This window comes from Heliangelus exortis, chromosome 6 (genome assembly GCF_036169615.1).
Source record: "Heliangelus exortis chromosome 6, bHelExo1.hap1, whole genome shotgun sequence".
Classification (NCBI taxonomy): domain Eukaryota; kingdom Metazoa; phylum Chordata; class Aves; order Apodiformes; family Trochilidae; genus Heliangelus; species Heliangelus exortis.
The window spans coordinates 22973916-22989270 of record NC_092427.1 but is presented as its reverse complement, the minus strand read 5'-3'; the positions used below and the strand labels follow the sequence as shown (position 1 = coordinate 22989270).

General features: G+C 44.6%; 1 protein-coding gene across 5 annotated transcripts in view; it reads left to right on the top strand.

The window, feature by feature from the left end:
- Positions 1-15355, top strand: part of ITPRID2 (ITPR interacting domain containing 2) — a 62449-nt gene that overhangs the window by 17543 nt on the left and 29551 nt on the right. For 2 of the 5 annotated variants that reach the window (XM_071747194.1, XM_071747193.1), the window contains exons 1-8: positions 3568-3804; positions 3961-4248; positions 4381-4429; positions 9692-9741; positions 10588-10644; positions 12999-13035; positions 14310-14408; positions 14928-15136. In XM_071747194.1, the coding sequence (XP_071603295.1) occupies positions 4020-4248; positions 4381-4429; positions 9692-9741; positions 10588-10644; positions 12999-13035; positions 14310-14408; positions 14928-15136 (730 nt within the window). In that variant the 5' untranslated portion in view covers positions 3568-3804; positions 3961-4019. Of the gene's footprint in view, positions 1-3567; positions 3805-3957; positions 4249-4380; positions 4430-9691; positions 9742-10587; positions 10645-12998; positions 13036-14309; positions 14409-14927; positions 15137-15355 lie in introns of those variants that run through there. The other 3 variants (XM_071747195.1, XM_071747196.1, XM_071747192.1) reach the window with 2 other exon arrangements.

The window sequence follows — 15355 nt, the reverse complement described above, 5'->3', positions numbered from 1 at the left end:
TTGTTACAACATAGAACTATTTCTTGTTAAATGCTTGCTAAGGTGAACTATTTTTTAACTCCTTCTCTCTTCTGTCTGGAAAAAGCCGACAACATTGAAATCAAATTGTAGCCATGAAACATCCCTGACTTGGAGCTGCCTGTCCCAGGATCAGACCTACATTAAGCAGTAACATGGAGTTTCTCCTCTTGTCCAAAACTGGTTCTCACTGCCATGTGAAAGTCCAACAGGAGGCTTTTGTCTTAATGCACCATTTCTCTAAATGCTACAGCCTTTAAAACCACTTCTATTTCCTCTTGTCAAAAGAAGGCACTAGACAAATGAGACTTTTCCTTGGTTTTATTTATTTATTTAGTTTTATTCCCAATTAACCTTTCTAGAAGCTTCTGTGTGTGTTTTCCACTCATGTGGTAATGGTGTCCTCTCCACAGTGAGATCTGTGTAATAGAGCTTTGACAGCTGGTTGAACAGCATCTGATCTTGCTGCAGATGGTTGTCCTGGTTGGGGTGGGCTTAGCCATCTGCTGAGCTGGAAAACAGAGGAAATAGCTTTCAAATATGGTGAGTTCAAACCTCCACCTCTGGGTCCTGCTTGCTCCCATCCACAGGATGTCTGAAGCTCCCAGGGACTCTTCTGGCAGAGGCAGCAGAGAAAGAAATGCAGGCAACCATGCCACTGAGGGACCAGCTCTCTAGCCTGTAAATCTCTCCTTGGTTTCTAGAGGTGAGGGATCTCTTGGTGTACAGATCTTCCAGGAAAATGGTCTGCTCAAAAGCACAGGGAAGCCTAGCCCTAATCCAGCAGGAAAGTGCTACTCACAGTGCACTCTGACAGGGAATGAGTCCCCAAGGGGACTGGTGCAAGTACCTCATTTATGTCTTTTTGAAGGATGTAGGAATGTGGGTTTTTTCAGAAAATCCTACATCTGAAAGAATCCTCTGCAGGCAAAATTTGAATTAAATACTCTTCAAAGGTTTTCACTCTTTTAAGAACAGAAGACAGTGACTTAGTGGTGCTCCTTGGGCTAAATTATATCTGTGTGTAGGTGTGCATTTATATTCACATTCATGTATTCAAGGCCAACACCCAGATGACGAATATGAGAGTTCTTTTATTATTATTCTTGAAATGCATGTGTGTTTTTTTACTGTGATGCCTGGTAGTACTTTTAATGGTGCTATGGTTAGAAATCTTCCTTTGGGAACTAATGTAGTGTAAATACAATTTCTAATGACTGCCTAAGCTTTTTAATTTTAAAATTTTAATAGTTTCAAAAATAATATAAGGAAAAAGAAGCTGGTCTCATTCAAGCAACAGGGTGTCTTGACAAGATTTATTTCTCTGAAGCATGACTAACAGATTATATTCTGACTCAAGCAAAGCTTTTATTACAGAAAAAAAACCTACTTTTTGATTGCAACTATTAAAAGAAATAACAAACTAGGTATTTTCCTGAGAAAAAAGGTCGTCTCAATATAGGAATTGAGTATGCAATCTTTATTCATATAGACTAATAAGGGAACTTTCTGGGATGGTATGAAGGTGCAAGTCAGAGTCCAGAGTCCTCTGTGGCAGACCTTCATTGCAAAAAGCTACTGGCTGCTGCTTACATTTCAAACATTCTCTGTGTAAGTGTTGTCACAACAGACAAGCAATTGTAGACAATAATGTCAGTAATTTGCAGATTAAGAACTCCTTAAGGATGTATTGGCACTGCAGACAGTAGCTGCTTTTAGTTTGCAACTGTTCACCCTCAGCTGTGCCAAGGAAACTGCTACTTCCCAGAAGCTATTGTCTGCTCTTCGAGACAGCAAAATAGTGACGGGGGGGTTAAATTTCTCCCAGCCTTCCCTCCTGCCCCCAGGCCACTCCGAGAGCTCTCACCCAGACAGCTTCAACCTAAAAGAGTAATTTTTAATAGATACATCTTTTTATCCATGTGCAGAAAATGAAAATATTGGCCATTATGTCAAACTAACGCTGAACTAGGCAGAAAAACAGATTTTTCAGATACCTCCACTTGTAAATACACCCAGGAGGAACTTCTGCTGAAGGCCCAGCCCAAGGGGACATGTGCTGACCTTCTGACACTGGTGCCTCAGGACACACTCCGTATTTGCTTAGGCAAAAACACCTAATGTGTCAAACATGCCATGCTGAGAAAATGTTGATTGTTTTGAGGATATGCAAGAAACATTAATGTATAGTTTGTTTTGATTTAGTCTGGTTTTTAAAAACTGTCATGTAAAAATACAATCCCAAAACATCTATAGTAATGAACACTTTCAGGGACAAATTAAATACAAATACACTTTCTAACTGATACTCTTCTGCTTTCATTTCAATACAATGCATTCAGAAAATGAGAGCTCGTTGAGGAAAATGGCTTGTTTGGTGAGGAGAAATTACTCATAGGAAGGCTGTACATATAGAAAGTGGTGCGTGGGTTTCAGGGGCTAGGAAAAATAAGAAATCTTCTGTTCTCATTAAGTCGATTTTTCTTTTAATGTATTAAGGGAAAAATGCTGCAGAAATTCCTTGAAAGGTTTTAACCATAAAAATGGAATATGAGAGAAAATTTATTGAGTGCCATTAACCTAGTTCTTCTGTAGGCAGATTTGCCATTAAACAAAAGGTATTTTATGTGCCTGCCTGTCAACACCAGCTAAACCTGCGGAGGACTCGGGTCCTTTTTGTGTTTGTGTTCCGTAACTCAGCATCTTTTCCTGAAGATGCTATAAAAGGTCTTTTTAGAAAACCTGTTTCTCACATGTGCTGTAGCTGCAGGTGAGCTCACTGGGTACGCAGGTTTCAGGTGTGCAGGGGAGTGACAGCCTAACCCCAGGTGCGGGAGCTCCCCCAGGGACCCTGTTACACAGCAAGGGCTGAGAAGGTGCAGCAGGGTGAGGGCTTTCGCTACAGGAACCTCAGCCGGCATCTCAATGCACATGGAGGTGACAGCAGCCAAGAACAACTCTGACTGTCAGGGGAAGCAGCCTTTTTTTTAACACCTCCTCCCCAGACGTGGGGACTCGCCTTTTGCTGGGTTTTCACTTGATTGTGGTTGCTTGAGTACACCCTGAGTGAGATGATAAAGGGTTCGAGTGCGGCTAAGATGCTAACGGGGCTCGTTTGGTACCGGTGTGTCTGCCTGTGCCCGCCCGGGGGCTCATCAGGTTTCACACCTCTGAGAACAAGAGATAAAGCTGTGTGCACCCAGCCACACCGCTTGTCTCCTTGTGTCTTCCCTCTATCCGACACTCTTTGCTCCCCGAGAGAAAAATCTCACGAATCCTCTCCTGCCTGCTCCGCACGTGTTTTAGTTCGGAAACATCCGTGGCTGGACCGCCGGACCCAGGCCAAGGAGGGGCCCCGAGCCCTCCCCGGCCCAGCCTTTATCCCAGGGCTGTGAGTGACAGCGCCTGCCCTTCCCTGGGGGCCGCATCCCGACCGTCCCTCCCCGGCCAGCCCGACGCCCCGGGGCGGCTCCGTGTGCCCCCGGCAGGAGGCGAGCTGCCGCCGCCGCGGCCCCGCTGCCATCACGTGGCCGCAGAGTTTTCTCCACGCCGCGGTATGAGGAAGTCAGAGCCGCTGCCGCCCGCAGCCCGGGCGGGCGCAGCCGCCGCCGCCTCCCAGCGCCGCGATATGTGAGGGAGAACCCGCGGCGACGGGTCGGGCCGACCCCATCCCAGCCCCCTGCCCTCCCGCTGCGGCCCGGCGGGAGCGGACGGGCCGGCAGCGGCGATAGAACCGGTACCTGCGCGGCCGGCAGCCGCCGTCCGGGGAAAGCCGAGGGGGCGGCGGTGAGTGGGTCCGGGGGCGGGCCGGGGTGTGAGTGCGGGGGGGGGAAGGTGTGTGAGCGCGGGGCGGGGCGACGGCGCCCCCGGACCCCTGTCCCCGGTGGCGGCCCTGGACGGGAGGCACGGAACGGCACAGCCCCGCTTCCCTTATCCCAGCAGGCTGGATCGCTCTGGCACTCGCCTCCTGGCCTGAGGCCCTCGCCGGCGCCGCGGTTCCGATGGAGGAGCCCCCGGCGGAGGAGTGGCAAGGGGCGACCCAGAAGAGGAAGGCCTGGGCCAAGAGCCGGGACTCCTGGCAGGCGTCGGAAGCGGAGGATTTCGCGTCGTCGTCGGCGCTGACCCGTGGGGAGGAGGAGGAGGAGGAGGAGGAGGAGGAAGAAGACGACGAAGAGGAAGAGGAGGAGGAGGATCACGCCGGCAGAGAGCTGCCGCTGGCCGCAGAAGCAGGTCAGTACCGGGGGGGTGTCCGGGCCGGCATCGCAGCCCGCGGACCCCCGGGACCCCCGGGACCCCCGCGGGCGGCCCTTACGGATGGGCTGTTACTGACCGCCCGCTTTTCTCTCCTTCTCTGCTCTTAAGGCCTCAGCGTTCCGAACGAGAAGATCGCGATATGGCTGAAGGACTGCAGGTGGGTGCTCCCGCCGAGCCAGCCCCTGCCCCAGCCCCTGCTCCCCGCTCCGGTTGCCGCCGGCGGGTCGCTGCGGTCCGGGGCCGGAGCCCGCACGGGGTACCGAACCGGCCGGTTCCCATGCAGCCGAGGGGCGTCCTCTCCCGTGGGGTACCCTGCGCATCTCTGCGCGGTGGAGCAGCATCAGCGCTGCCGCGAGCCAGCGTGGTGCATGGGTGTCCTCGGATCTTACATGGGATATACCTTCGGGTGAGGTTGTGGGGAGCAGTAGCATATGTACCTATGGCTAGAGAAGAGCTGGCTTTTGGCACCTTTCCTCTCTGTTGGTGCATCATGTAAAAAAACCTTCCGAACACTGGCAAGGAACTCAGTTTAGGTCAGGGAGACAGCCTTCTTTTGGAAGCTGCTCCATTTCTCACTGACGGGCTCCAATTTAAAGCCTCCCGTTCTCTCTCCTGGCTTATTGCTGCAGATTTGAAGAAACAGAGCTTACACAGTAATGGCCTCTCTGCTCAGGGGTCTTAAAGAGCGATGGCACAATTCAGAATAACCTATTTTATCCAGGTCTCTCTTCATGTCTGCCATGTGCACTGATGTCCTTAACTTGCAACGTAATACATATAATCCACGTTTCTGTTGCTGTTACAAAATACTTCCTTGGTGTTTGGAGCAGGTTGATGGCATTACTTTGTCTTCATCCTCAGTCACATGAAAGTGTAAATTCTCTACCCAGTAGCAGCTGCTTTTGTCCCATCTTTGCCTCCATTCAATCCTAGCAGCCCTTGGAGCCAGAGTTGATGGGGACAAGCTACAGTTATCTTTCCAGTAGTTAAAAATGACATTTCAAGACCTTCTCTACATGATATTTGTGAGAGCAGCTACATTAATATGAAAATTTCCTCTGCCTTTGTGGTCTTTTGATCCAAAAAAGTGCCTGAGCTGAGATTACTCCAGTAACTGAAGTGTGGGTTACTTTATAGCTAATAAGGTCTTTGGTATACTTTTCTTTAGGTATCTACAGGCTGTGTTTTGGAGGCAGCTGGAGGCTTGAAATTCTACTGTATACCTCAAGTATGAGGTTCAGACCTGACAGTCCATTCTTCCAGAATGCCATGAGAGTTTTTTCTAACTTTACCTCAGATCTGGTGTCTTATTACTCTAGTGAAGGATATCCTTGAAAATAAGTGTTATGAATTAAGTGTTTTATTAGAAGTATTTTGTGAGCACAGAGGGCAAAAAAAGGAGTGGAGTGGGAAGAGGCCCCTGAGGGAGAAATTCTTCCTAGTGCTGCAGTGCCACTTCTCTCCATATCTGCAGAATTTTTGTCTAGAACCTTCCCTAGCTCTGTGATCCTTACCACTTTCCGTACAGAAGTTAGAGAATAACACAAAACTGCAAACTGAGAACGTATACATCAAATAGATGTTCACAAATCTTGAGTTAATAGCACAAAGCTTGCAGGTTTTCTCATGTGCTCCGGTAAATATCTTTTATTAAAACTGGCACCAAACTGGCAGTTGATTTTCAAAACAGGGGAATCTTATTTGACACTCTATTTGCACATAAGGAAATAAAGCACAAGTTTACTCTTTTGATAATACAAAGTTGCAAATTTAGTTAATGCATGCTTGTGAAATTCTTTATGGTCCTTCCACAGCAGTCTTTTAAGGTATAGCTATTTACTGCTGTAAATCTTTTCAGGAAACTCTTGTGTTCTCAGAAAGATAAATTTTGCATTTTTTAAGAAGATCTCTAAACAAGAGCTATTCTGAGTGTGTTAGCCTCTGACTAACACGCAGAGGGCATGGATATACCGTTCATATCTGAGAGGTGGGATTGCAGCTGCCTGGAGTAGGGCACTGTCCCTTGTGTTTTAAAACTGCAGAATGGTTTCAATTTTTTTTGTATCTAATACCCATTCAAGCAGTAGGCAGTATGTGCTGGAAATATTTACTTAACTCCTGCAGTTGTGAAGTGATGGTATTCATAGAAACTCTGACCTGTCTCTTGATAACAATATATATAGGAAAAGAGGAGAGTGTCACAGATGACAGAATAGCCCTGCAGATACTATAGTATATTAAAAAAGATAAATACTTAGAAGCAGCAGTTTTTGTGAAATGTACAATTGTCGTTGTCTCTGAAAATTCTTATTTGATTAATAACACCATTTTTGCTGTGGAGGTTTGATTACTACAAAGCGTGGGCAACAAAGGCAGATGGAGCTTCTGTTTTGTGGGTCACACAACCTCAGTTTTACAAGGTAGCTCAGTTGCAAAAATGTAACCATTTCAAGTGAACATGCAGTTACTAAAATAAAGTATAGTCTGGTACATAGTTTCTAAAATCAGTTCTTCCCATTTTTCTGAGTTTACATAAGCTGTTGTGAAATGTACCTTAGAAGAAAATCTTGTTTGCTGATTCAAGTTGGTAGCAGGACAAAAAAACTTAGTATCAATCCCCTGCATAAATGGATGTGCTTATAAGATTTATTCCTTTGTTTTTTCCAAAAGCGTTGATAGTGTTATAATATGAGTATAAAGAATTATTAGCTGTCCCCTAATATTCATGTTAATGGTTTGGGGCTTTTACTACTTGGCATCTCTGTTTCACATCTGCTTTGGAGGAGAGAGGAGAGTTCCTAATATCCTGAACTATTTAACTTGCTTTGGGAACTACATGCCTTTATGAAAAGCATCCTTTGCTCTCTCCCTGATGCTTGGAAAAGGTATTTTGAAGGAATATGAAAGCTTTTTAGTTTTAATAAGAACGGTTTTTAGTTTTAACTCTTGTCAAACTAAGACAGGAAACACGAGTGTTTGTATTATACTGAGAGAAGAAATTTTTGTAAACCCTTTGATGATGTCTATTATTTTGATTACTTAAGCTCAGTGATACAGGGGATGCAGGAGGTACTTAGGAGCCATCTCCTGTACATATGCAGGAAGTGGGTTCTTGAAATGACTCAGAAAGAAGTTTTTTGCTTAAAAAATTAAAGTTTAAAATAAACATGTTTTAAATAAACATGGCTCCTGCCCAATTAAGACTTAAAAAGCGGCAGTTTAAACACTTTTACAGCACAGTGCAAATTTCTTGTCCTGTTTCTAAAGACCACCCTACCACAACTTAACAAATTAACTCTCAGAATGAAAGCAAGCCTTGAGGCTGCCTATTGTCCTTGGTCCTTCTACTGGCTCAGTACCCATGTCCCCTGCCATCGTGGCCATCGAGAATTCACTCATTTCTTTTGTAGACCAGTAGTGAGATAAGTTACTGCCATATGTGTTAAAATACAGCAATAAATGAGTGAATGCAAATGAAAACCAGTGGGACCTCTTGCTGCAGGCACACACTTGCTTACTTGCTCTGTGCTCTGGCTGCCCTCAGGTTGCTCTTGGCCTCCTCGGCTGTTGTGTGAAGGCTGCTGGGACCTGCTGGGGACCTGCACTGATAGTGGGGAGGCTTTGTCCTGAGGCCCCAGCAAGTGGGAAGGTCCCCAGCCCTAACCTTGCTGAGCACGTGGAGTTGCTCTGAGGCAGAGCTGGCCTGTGGGCCTTGCTGGTGAAAAACATGAAAAGGCAGAGCTGTCTGCACCATTGTCCAAGGGGATTTTAATGTGTTCCCATTTCAATTTTTGTTGTGTCTGGTTCTTAAATGCAAGTTTTTCAAAGGCAGGGGGTGTTATGCAGCAGTGCAAGAAGGGCAGCAGATGGGTGGTTGACAGGTGGCAGCTTTGACAGCTGCTTTTCTGGTAGCTGCTAACATGTTGTAGAGGCAACAGACTTAATTTTTGAAAGAAAATGTCAGTTTCAGTGGTTGCTTTTACCATTTTCTGCAAGGTGCTGCAGGCAGCACTGACCATGGCTATCCAAGTTATTGCCAGCAGGTTGCTCCATCAAAAAGGTAGAGATGTGGCAGTATCTACCAGGAAAGGAGAGAGAGAAGGATGGGAGCACACCTATCAAAGCCAGAGAGTAAACAACCATCATAGTTATTACCTCATAACATAAGGCTTGTTGTGGCGTGACAGATTTAGACAATATGGCCTGAGTTTTTTCAGAGCTTGACAGGACAGCCATGTGGGAACCTGGGAGATCAGAGCCTTGGAAGTGTTTATTCTGTCACCTGAAACACACTTTTGTACCTGGATGCTCTGGCTGTTTGCTTTGGCATCTCCCCATAGTGGGGCTTAACTTCATCAGTGACCATTGAAGTGAGCTTGCTCCCTATCAGCAAGCCACATGTGGAAAAAATGAAATCTTTTCTTTTGGGGGGGGGGAAAGGTTTTGAAATGGAAGGCCTGTTAGAAAGCAGATGTAAACTTCCCTTGCTTTATTTGGCCATGGCAGCAAAACAAATAATGTGTCAGAACACTATTTACTTTCAGGGTTTTGGGCAGGTTTATGTGCTTGCTTGATTAGAAACCCAAATGAAACATACATGAAATAGGCATGTATATAAACACTTTCCCCTTTTTATGATTGTTATATTATTGAATTTGTTTTGGTCTTTGAGAGTTAATGCTGTGCTACTTAATGGTAACAGGCCTTTGGTTAAGCATGTCTCAGAAAAAAATTGTGGAAGCATCCAGCTATTATCAACAACTGTGGCATGGACCCCGTTGTCCATGGGACTGGACCTGTCATTTGTGCTGCTTCTGCTGCTCCTATTGGGCACCATAAGGTGCACCAAATCCCCTGCCCTTCAGGGAGCAGCAATCTTTGAATCATAGGAGGAATCATCCAAGTAAGAGCCAGCATGTGGAGTCTATAAAGTACCAAAACTACCAAGTGACAGCTAAAGTAACTGTCAAGTTTTTTTATTTTGTTCCTGATCACCAAATACAGCTTTTTACTGTTCCCCAGGAAGTTTAAAATGTGTACAAAAATGACCACAGTTTTTGTCATATAAATGAGATTGATTTGGTCCATTCAGAAACCCAGGATCACTTTTTCTGTGTGATTTGTTGAGAAGCCCATGATTTTCCTTGGGAGAGGGCTGTTGACCCCGGAGCTTTGCCACTGACTGGTATCTGAACATTGCAGTTATTATTAACCTGTTTTGTTTCTTTTTTCCCTACAAGGCATATTTGTTCAGAGGGCTGGGGATTGTTTAGGAAGCTATTACCAGTCCTCAGATGTTTGTGCTTTCTGGGGGCGGAGGGAGGGACAATTGCTGCTATCACAAGCTTGTTGCACACTGTAAGGAAGGACATGAAGCAGCAAGTTTTTAAACTAGTAATAATCTCTTCTGTGGTTTCAGAACGCCTCTGGGAGCCTCCCTGGATGAGCAAAGCAATCCTCTGTTGAAGGGTAAGGAAAGGCTTTGCCTACTGAAATAGCTCTAGCTGGGAACTCTGTTTTCATGGATGTTCACCTGAGACCTTGGCTCTTTAGCAGTGGCAAAAACTACACTTGGCATTGCCAAGTTATTCTCAATGGGAAGCTGTTTTGCCCAAGAGACTGGAGAAGGAGCAAAAGAATCCAAATAAGTCTCTCTACAGAGTTTAGGAAGTCCTAAAAAAATACCCCAAAATGTGCAGAAATGGGAGATTGTAATTTCCTCTCCAAGCTGGTGAGCATTAGGCAGTCCCTGCCTCTAATAACGCCGGTTGCCACACCTGACAATTTTACTGTCTGAGCAAATCTGAATACTAAAGTTCAAAGTACAGCAAGAATGTGCAGGTGGTAACAGGGTGCAGAGGAATTGCCGTGCTCGGAGTCTTCGCTTCAAATCTTAATCTGGTGCAGGGAGACAAAGATGGGAATGCCTCAGCTGGACTTAGACTCTGGATCCCCTTGGTAAGGTATCTAGAGGACAGATGATGGAGCAGCAGAAGGCACAGATGTGTTGGGTGGTACCTCCAAGTTCCCACTTGCAATTAATTTGCTTGCAGGTTGACTCGGGGATGTTTCTGAGAACAAAACAAAAGCAGTGTTGAAGTAGTTTTCTTTCAAAGTAGTATTTCTCTGTTCTCAAATGTAACATTTTGCTTCTTAGTGCATTTTTAGTCTATGAGTTATGCAGGGATTGTAAATATAGCCTGGTTATATCCTGTTGTATCGACTGAAATGGCATGCTAATATCTTTAATTAAGCTGTTGGAAATAAAACCACTGCAGCACCCTGGTTGTTGAACTGCTAACTGTACATTTTCAGGCATGCTGGTGAGAAATGGAGGAAGTTTTGAAGATGACTTATCCCTGGGAGCTGAAGGTGGGTGTGGCAGGATTATGCCTTTTTTTTTTTTTTTTTTTGTAGGAAAAAAAATAAAATTCAGTCATCTGATTTTTATTTTGAAAGAGTGTTTCCCTTCTGGTCTAAGGCAGTTTATAAAGCTGGCTAGAAAACCAGCATGAAGCTGCAGAAAAAGGCAGGAATATTTACTTTTTGAGTTTATTAGATTATCACTGGTGTTAAACATTCTGGTCTAACCCAAAGGTCAGAGGCAGCCCTGAATTTGCTTCTGCCTTCTCATTTTAATGCCTGCAGTGGCAGCACAGCCTGGCACACTCACTGGGGCTGTGAGAAAGTGGTTTCTCCTGCTTGCTGTTCTTGTCTGTGGGTTACTCTTGGCAGGCATGCATGCCCCACTTCCACTGAATCCCTTGGAAGTGGCATGTGCAGGCTTCTGAAAGGAGGAATGGAATTCTGTCAGCCAAGAGGCGAGCCCATTAATGGCTAAGTGCTTTTAAAAATGAAAAGCACCAAAGCTAAGTAACTATTTTGGATCAGCATATTCCTTGCTGTTTCTAGCTGCTTGTCTTTTCAAAAACTATATAGAACTTGTATAGTAGAAAGCACTTTTTTTCTTCCCAGTGGTGTCAAAGTGGTGTGACGGGGCTTGAAGGAAGGGGAAATCTTTAACTTTTAAAGATTCAAGACTTGTAAAGGAAACAGTTGATCTGTTAATGACCTTGATCTGATAATGATGGAGAAGCAGTAATGGGTCCCTTACTGCAACAGATTAACTAGGATTTAATATTTTTGGCAGTCTTTTCTACTTGTTAGATCACCTGCAGTACAGAGATTTCATAGAAAAAGTTTATTTGTAATGATAATACAATCTCTGAGCCAATAATACAAGAGTCAATATATTTTAAAACATCATGCCTCTGTTTTCTTTTAATTTCTTTCCCTGTATTGTTCCCAATGATTTCTTTATTTTTATGAGCCTTTAGCATGATTTAGGCAGAAGGTAATTTTTCAGATGACAAAAGTACCAATACTAGAATTGCTGGTTGGTCTTCCTGGGTAAGGATGTGGGTGTTTCTGCAGGGCTTTGTTCCCCATCTGAGAACAAGGGAACAGCAGAGCTGCTTGGAGCAGCACTGCATTCCCTGCCAGACAGACAGCCCCTTTGAGGCTGTGATGAATGGGCTGCCCTTGTGTATCTTTGCCTGCTGAATCCAGATACAAGCCAGAGCCCTGTGTGAATGGTACAGAGGGCATTGAGCACAGCCCTGTCACCCCAACCTGTACTGTTAGGTTTAACCTGAGCTGTTAAAACCCACAGTTCAGCTGTTCACACTAGTCACTGTATAGATAACCAAACCATCATATTATAGGCAAGAATTTTATTTTTTAAAAAAGAAATTTGGCCTCTGCATTTTGTATGCATTTAAGTTTCTTTGTGATGCCTCTAAAAAGAAGTGAGATGTTGTGATGTTCCATATCTGCTCTCTATTGCTGACTGTACCCCACTGGCAGAGCAAGTCAAGGTGCAGGATTCTCCTGGCAGCATGTTTGACACCACTTTGCTCTTTTCCTAGCTGATTCCAAGGGCTGCTATAGCATATGCATGCCCCTTGTCTGTCTCCTGCAGCAAATTTGTTAATATTGTATTGCCTCTTTGGGAAGCCCACAATGTAAGGCAGGTGCTCAGCTATGGCTTGACAAGACAAGGTGTTGATACTCTGAAAGAATAATGCAGGCTGGGATGTTGTGCCTATCAAAAGTGCCAACATCAATGTCAGAGGATGGTGACCAAGTGCTTGGTACCTTGCTGCCAGTCTCCCTGCACAGTCATCTCTATTCCAATGTGGCCACTGGTCTCATTGGCACCACAGGCTTCACCCAACTGTTATCCATGGATTGCACTGCTTGGACAGCTGCAGCCCTGCCCCTGTGACCAAGTTGTTATCATGAATAGAGGCAGTACCTGGCCATGGGGCCAGCCGCCCCATGTTCCTTATTTTCTCTGCTGGAGCAATCCTCATGTGCCTGCTTCTCCTCCCCTTCCCACCTGGGAGTAGCCCTGCAGCTGTAATCAACTGCAAAGCAATAAATGGTTTATACAACAATTACTAGCTTGCCACATGTAAAATTTCAAGTTAGTACTATTAATGACAGTATGTAGATGTGTGTCCATGTGAGATAAACTCAGCCTGAGGAAGCCAGTTCATCTTTATATCAGCTGTATACTAGAAGCATTTGGCAATAGCATTTCTATGGGAAGAGAAAAACTGTGCTTATGTGGGAGTAAATGTGCTCTGTGCCTGTTTCTTAGTACCAGTTGTGGGAACTGAAGTTCTGACGAGGTCTGTGTGTAACTTCTTGTTTCTCTACAGCTAATCATCTACGGAGTGATACTCAAATGGAAACATGGTAATTATCTTTTTGGTTGTTTACTTCAGAGAAATATTTATGCTGCAGGGCGGAGGGAGAGGGGGCAGAGGGAGTTGTGGAGGCTACCTCAGAGCTTAAGCTCATCTGGTTCTGTCAGTTTACATAAGAGAGAAAGAGAAGATCTAGATCTCACAGAAACAGTCATTATGAAATGCAGAAAACAAAAGCAGATTTTTATCCTTCCAATAAATCCGATGTAGATTTTGGGGTAGCAGAAGGAAAACAGAGAAATGCCAAACCTTTTAAATAATTTACCTTGCCTCACTGATCATGTGCCATTTCACAAATTTCAAGAGAAAGTTAGTTTCATCTTTAAGAGCAGATAATATTTGGGAAAAAAAAGACAGAGAGAGCCTGCATTATAGCCCCCTGCCATAGGCTTTGAAATAAAGTGTGCTTTGACTAGAACCCCTGGTGAGCCTTGAGAAAATACCAGCACAGCCCATGTGAGTAGCATCCTTGCTGCTTCTCCTGAGCTGGGCTCTGTAAATGTGTTTTTAGGTGAATCCTCTATCTTCTTTGGTTTCTTGGTGGTTGTTCTGGGCTGTGTGTGTTAATATTTGTACAGCAAAATTCACTCTGCAAAGGTTTGTCCCCCAGAGAGATTGTCAGGAATGGTGCAGTTGAGGCCAAGGTACCACCTAATGCTGAGGAGGATTCTCCTGATGCAGGGAGGAAATAGTCTGGGATTGGGAAAGAAATTGGCCAGCAGTCTTGGTTGGAGCTCGTCTTGCTCCATTTCCTTCAGCCTGGAGCCTCTTCAGCTTCCTTGGCTGCTGCTGGGGCAGCTCAGAGCCTTGTGCTGGTGGCAGCCAAGGGTGAGGGGGAGCTGAGTTCCCCAGGCAGGATGCCCTGGGCAGTGGTGGCCCTGCCATGGAGAGGTGGCTGTGCCATGGGGAGGTGGTCCTGCTGCAGGGGAGGGCAGGGAAAGGCCGGATGGGGCAGGTCACCCAAGTGTGGAGGAGGGTAGGATTGGGGAGGGTGGTGCAGCAAGGGGAGAGCAGGGATTTGTTTATTCAGCTTGCATTTGCCTTCCAATTCTTACCGTCTATGTACATTTTCACTGAGGCATCCCAGGGTTTGCTTTTGTTATTGTATTTCAATAAATGACATGGCTTATATAAACCAGATAACACTGAAGGGGAAAAGAGAAATTCAGCAGCACAGGAGGCTTAGCTCTCCTCTGAGACAGAGAAGGGAGTCCCTGAATGAAAAGGGTTTATCACAGTTGTCTTCTCCATTTGTGTTGACAGCAATGGTGTGCTGGCCAAAGAGAAGAGGCTGCAGTTCCACCAGAAGGGGAGAAGTATGAACTCCACTGGGTCTGGAAAAAGCAGTGCAACTGTTTCAAGGTAAAAGAGTGCTATGTTTTGAAGGTCATAGCACAGTTCAGTGGAATTTGGCTGCATTTTGCTGGCAAAGCTTAATTCTTCTGTTCTTCCTCAGTTAAATGAACTTGGCTTGATTTATGTGCATTGTTGCATTTAGTAGCCGAGAAAGGAATTTTCATTTGGTTGCTGGAAAACTGCTATTTGGTTTTAGTTGTGGTTTGCAGTAAATACTAACAAATGGGCTCAAACATTAGAAAAAACTTAAATTTCAATATCTTAAAATCAGAGCTCTGCAGAATAAGGGCTGACTTTATAAATTACAGGATTGGCTCTGAGATGTGTCTAGGCTGATGTCTCTGCTGAGAACCAAAGTTTCAGATGCTGGAATTTCCACAGTTATTTCCTAAAGTAGGCTGAGCTGTAGAAATCAAAAGTTCAATAGACCAAGCTGGCTACTGGGCTAAATTTGCAGTTGGGCAGAAGAGACTGAGTCTTAAAAAAAGAGACAAATAGATAGTGAACATCTTTTCATTTGTCTAGTGTTTCTGAATTACTGGAGCTTTATGAGGAAGATCCTGAAGAAGTACTCTATAACCTTGGATTTGGAAGAGATGAACCAGATATTGCATCAAAAATTCCAGCAAGATTTTTTAATTCTTCATCATTTGCCAGAGGGATAGATATCAAAGTGTTTTTGAATGCCCAAATACAGCGCATGGAAGTGGAAAATCCAAATTTTGCTCTAACAAGTAAGTATGTTTTTGAAGTAAAATTTATTTTTAAGTTTTTGAACTATGTAGAAAGTTCTTGAACTATTTTGAAGTTCTTTTGAACTTCAAAAGAAGGTGTGTATCTGGTGTTCTGGCAAAAACCTTTTACAGTCTTAACTACCAAATTCTATCCAGAATCCATAATAAATCTCTTCCTTTGTCTTAAATATGACAAAATGTGACCATCAGTGTCATACA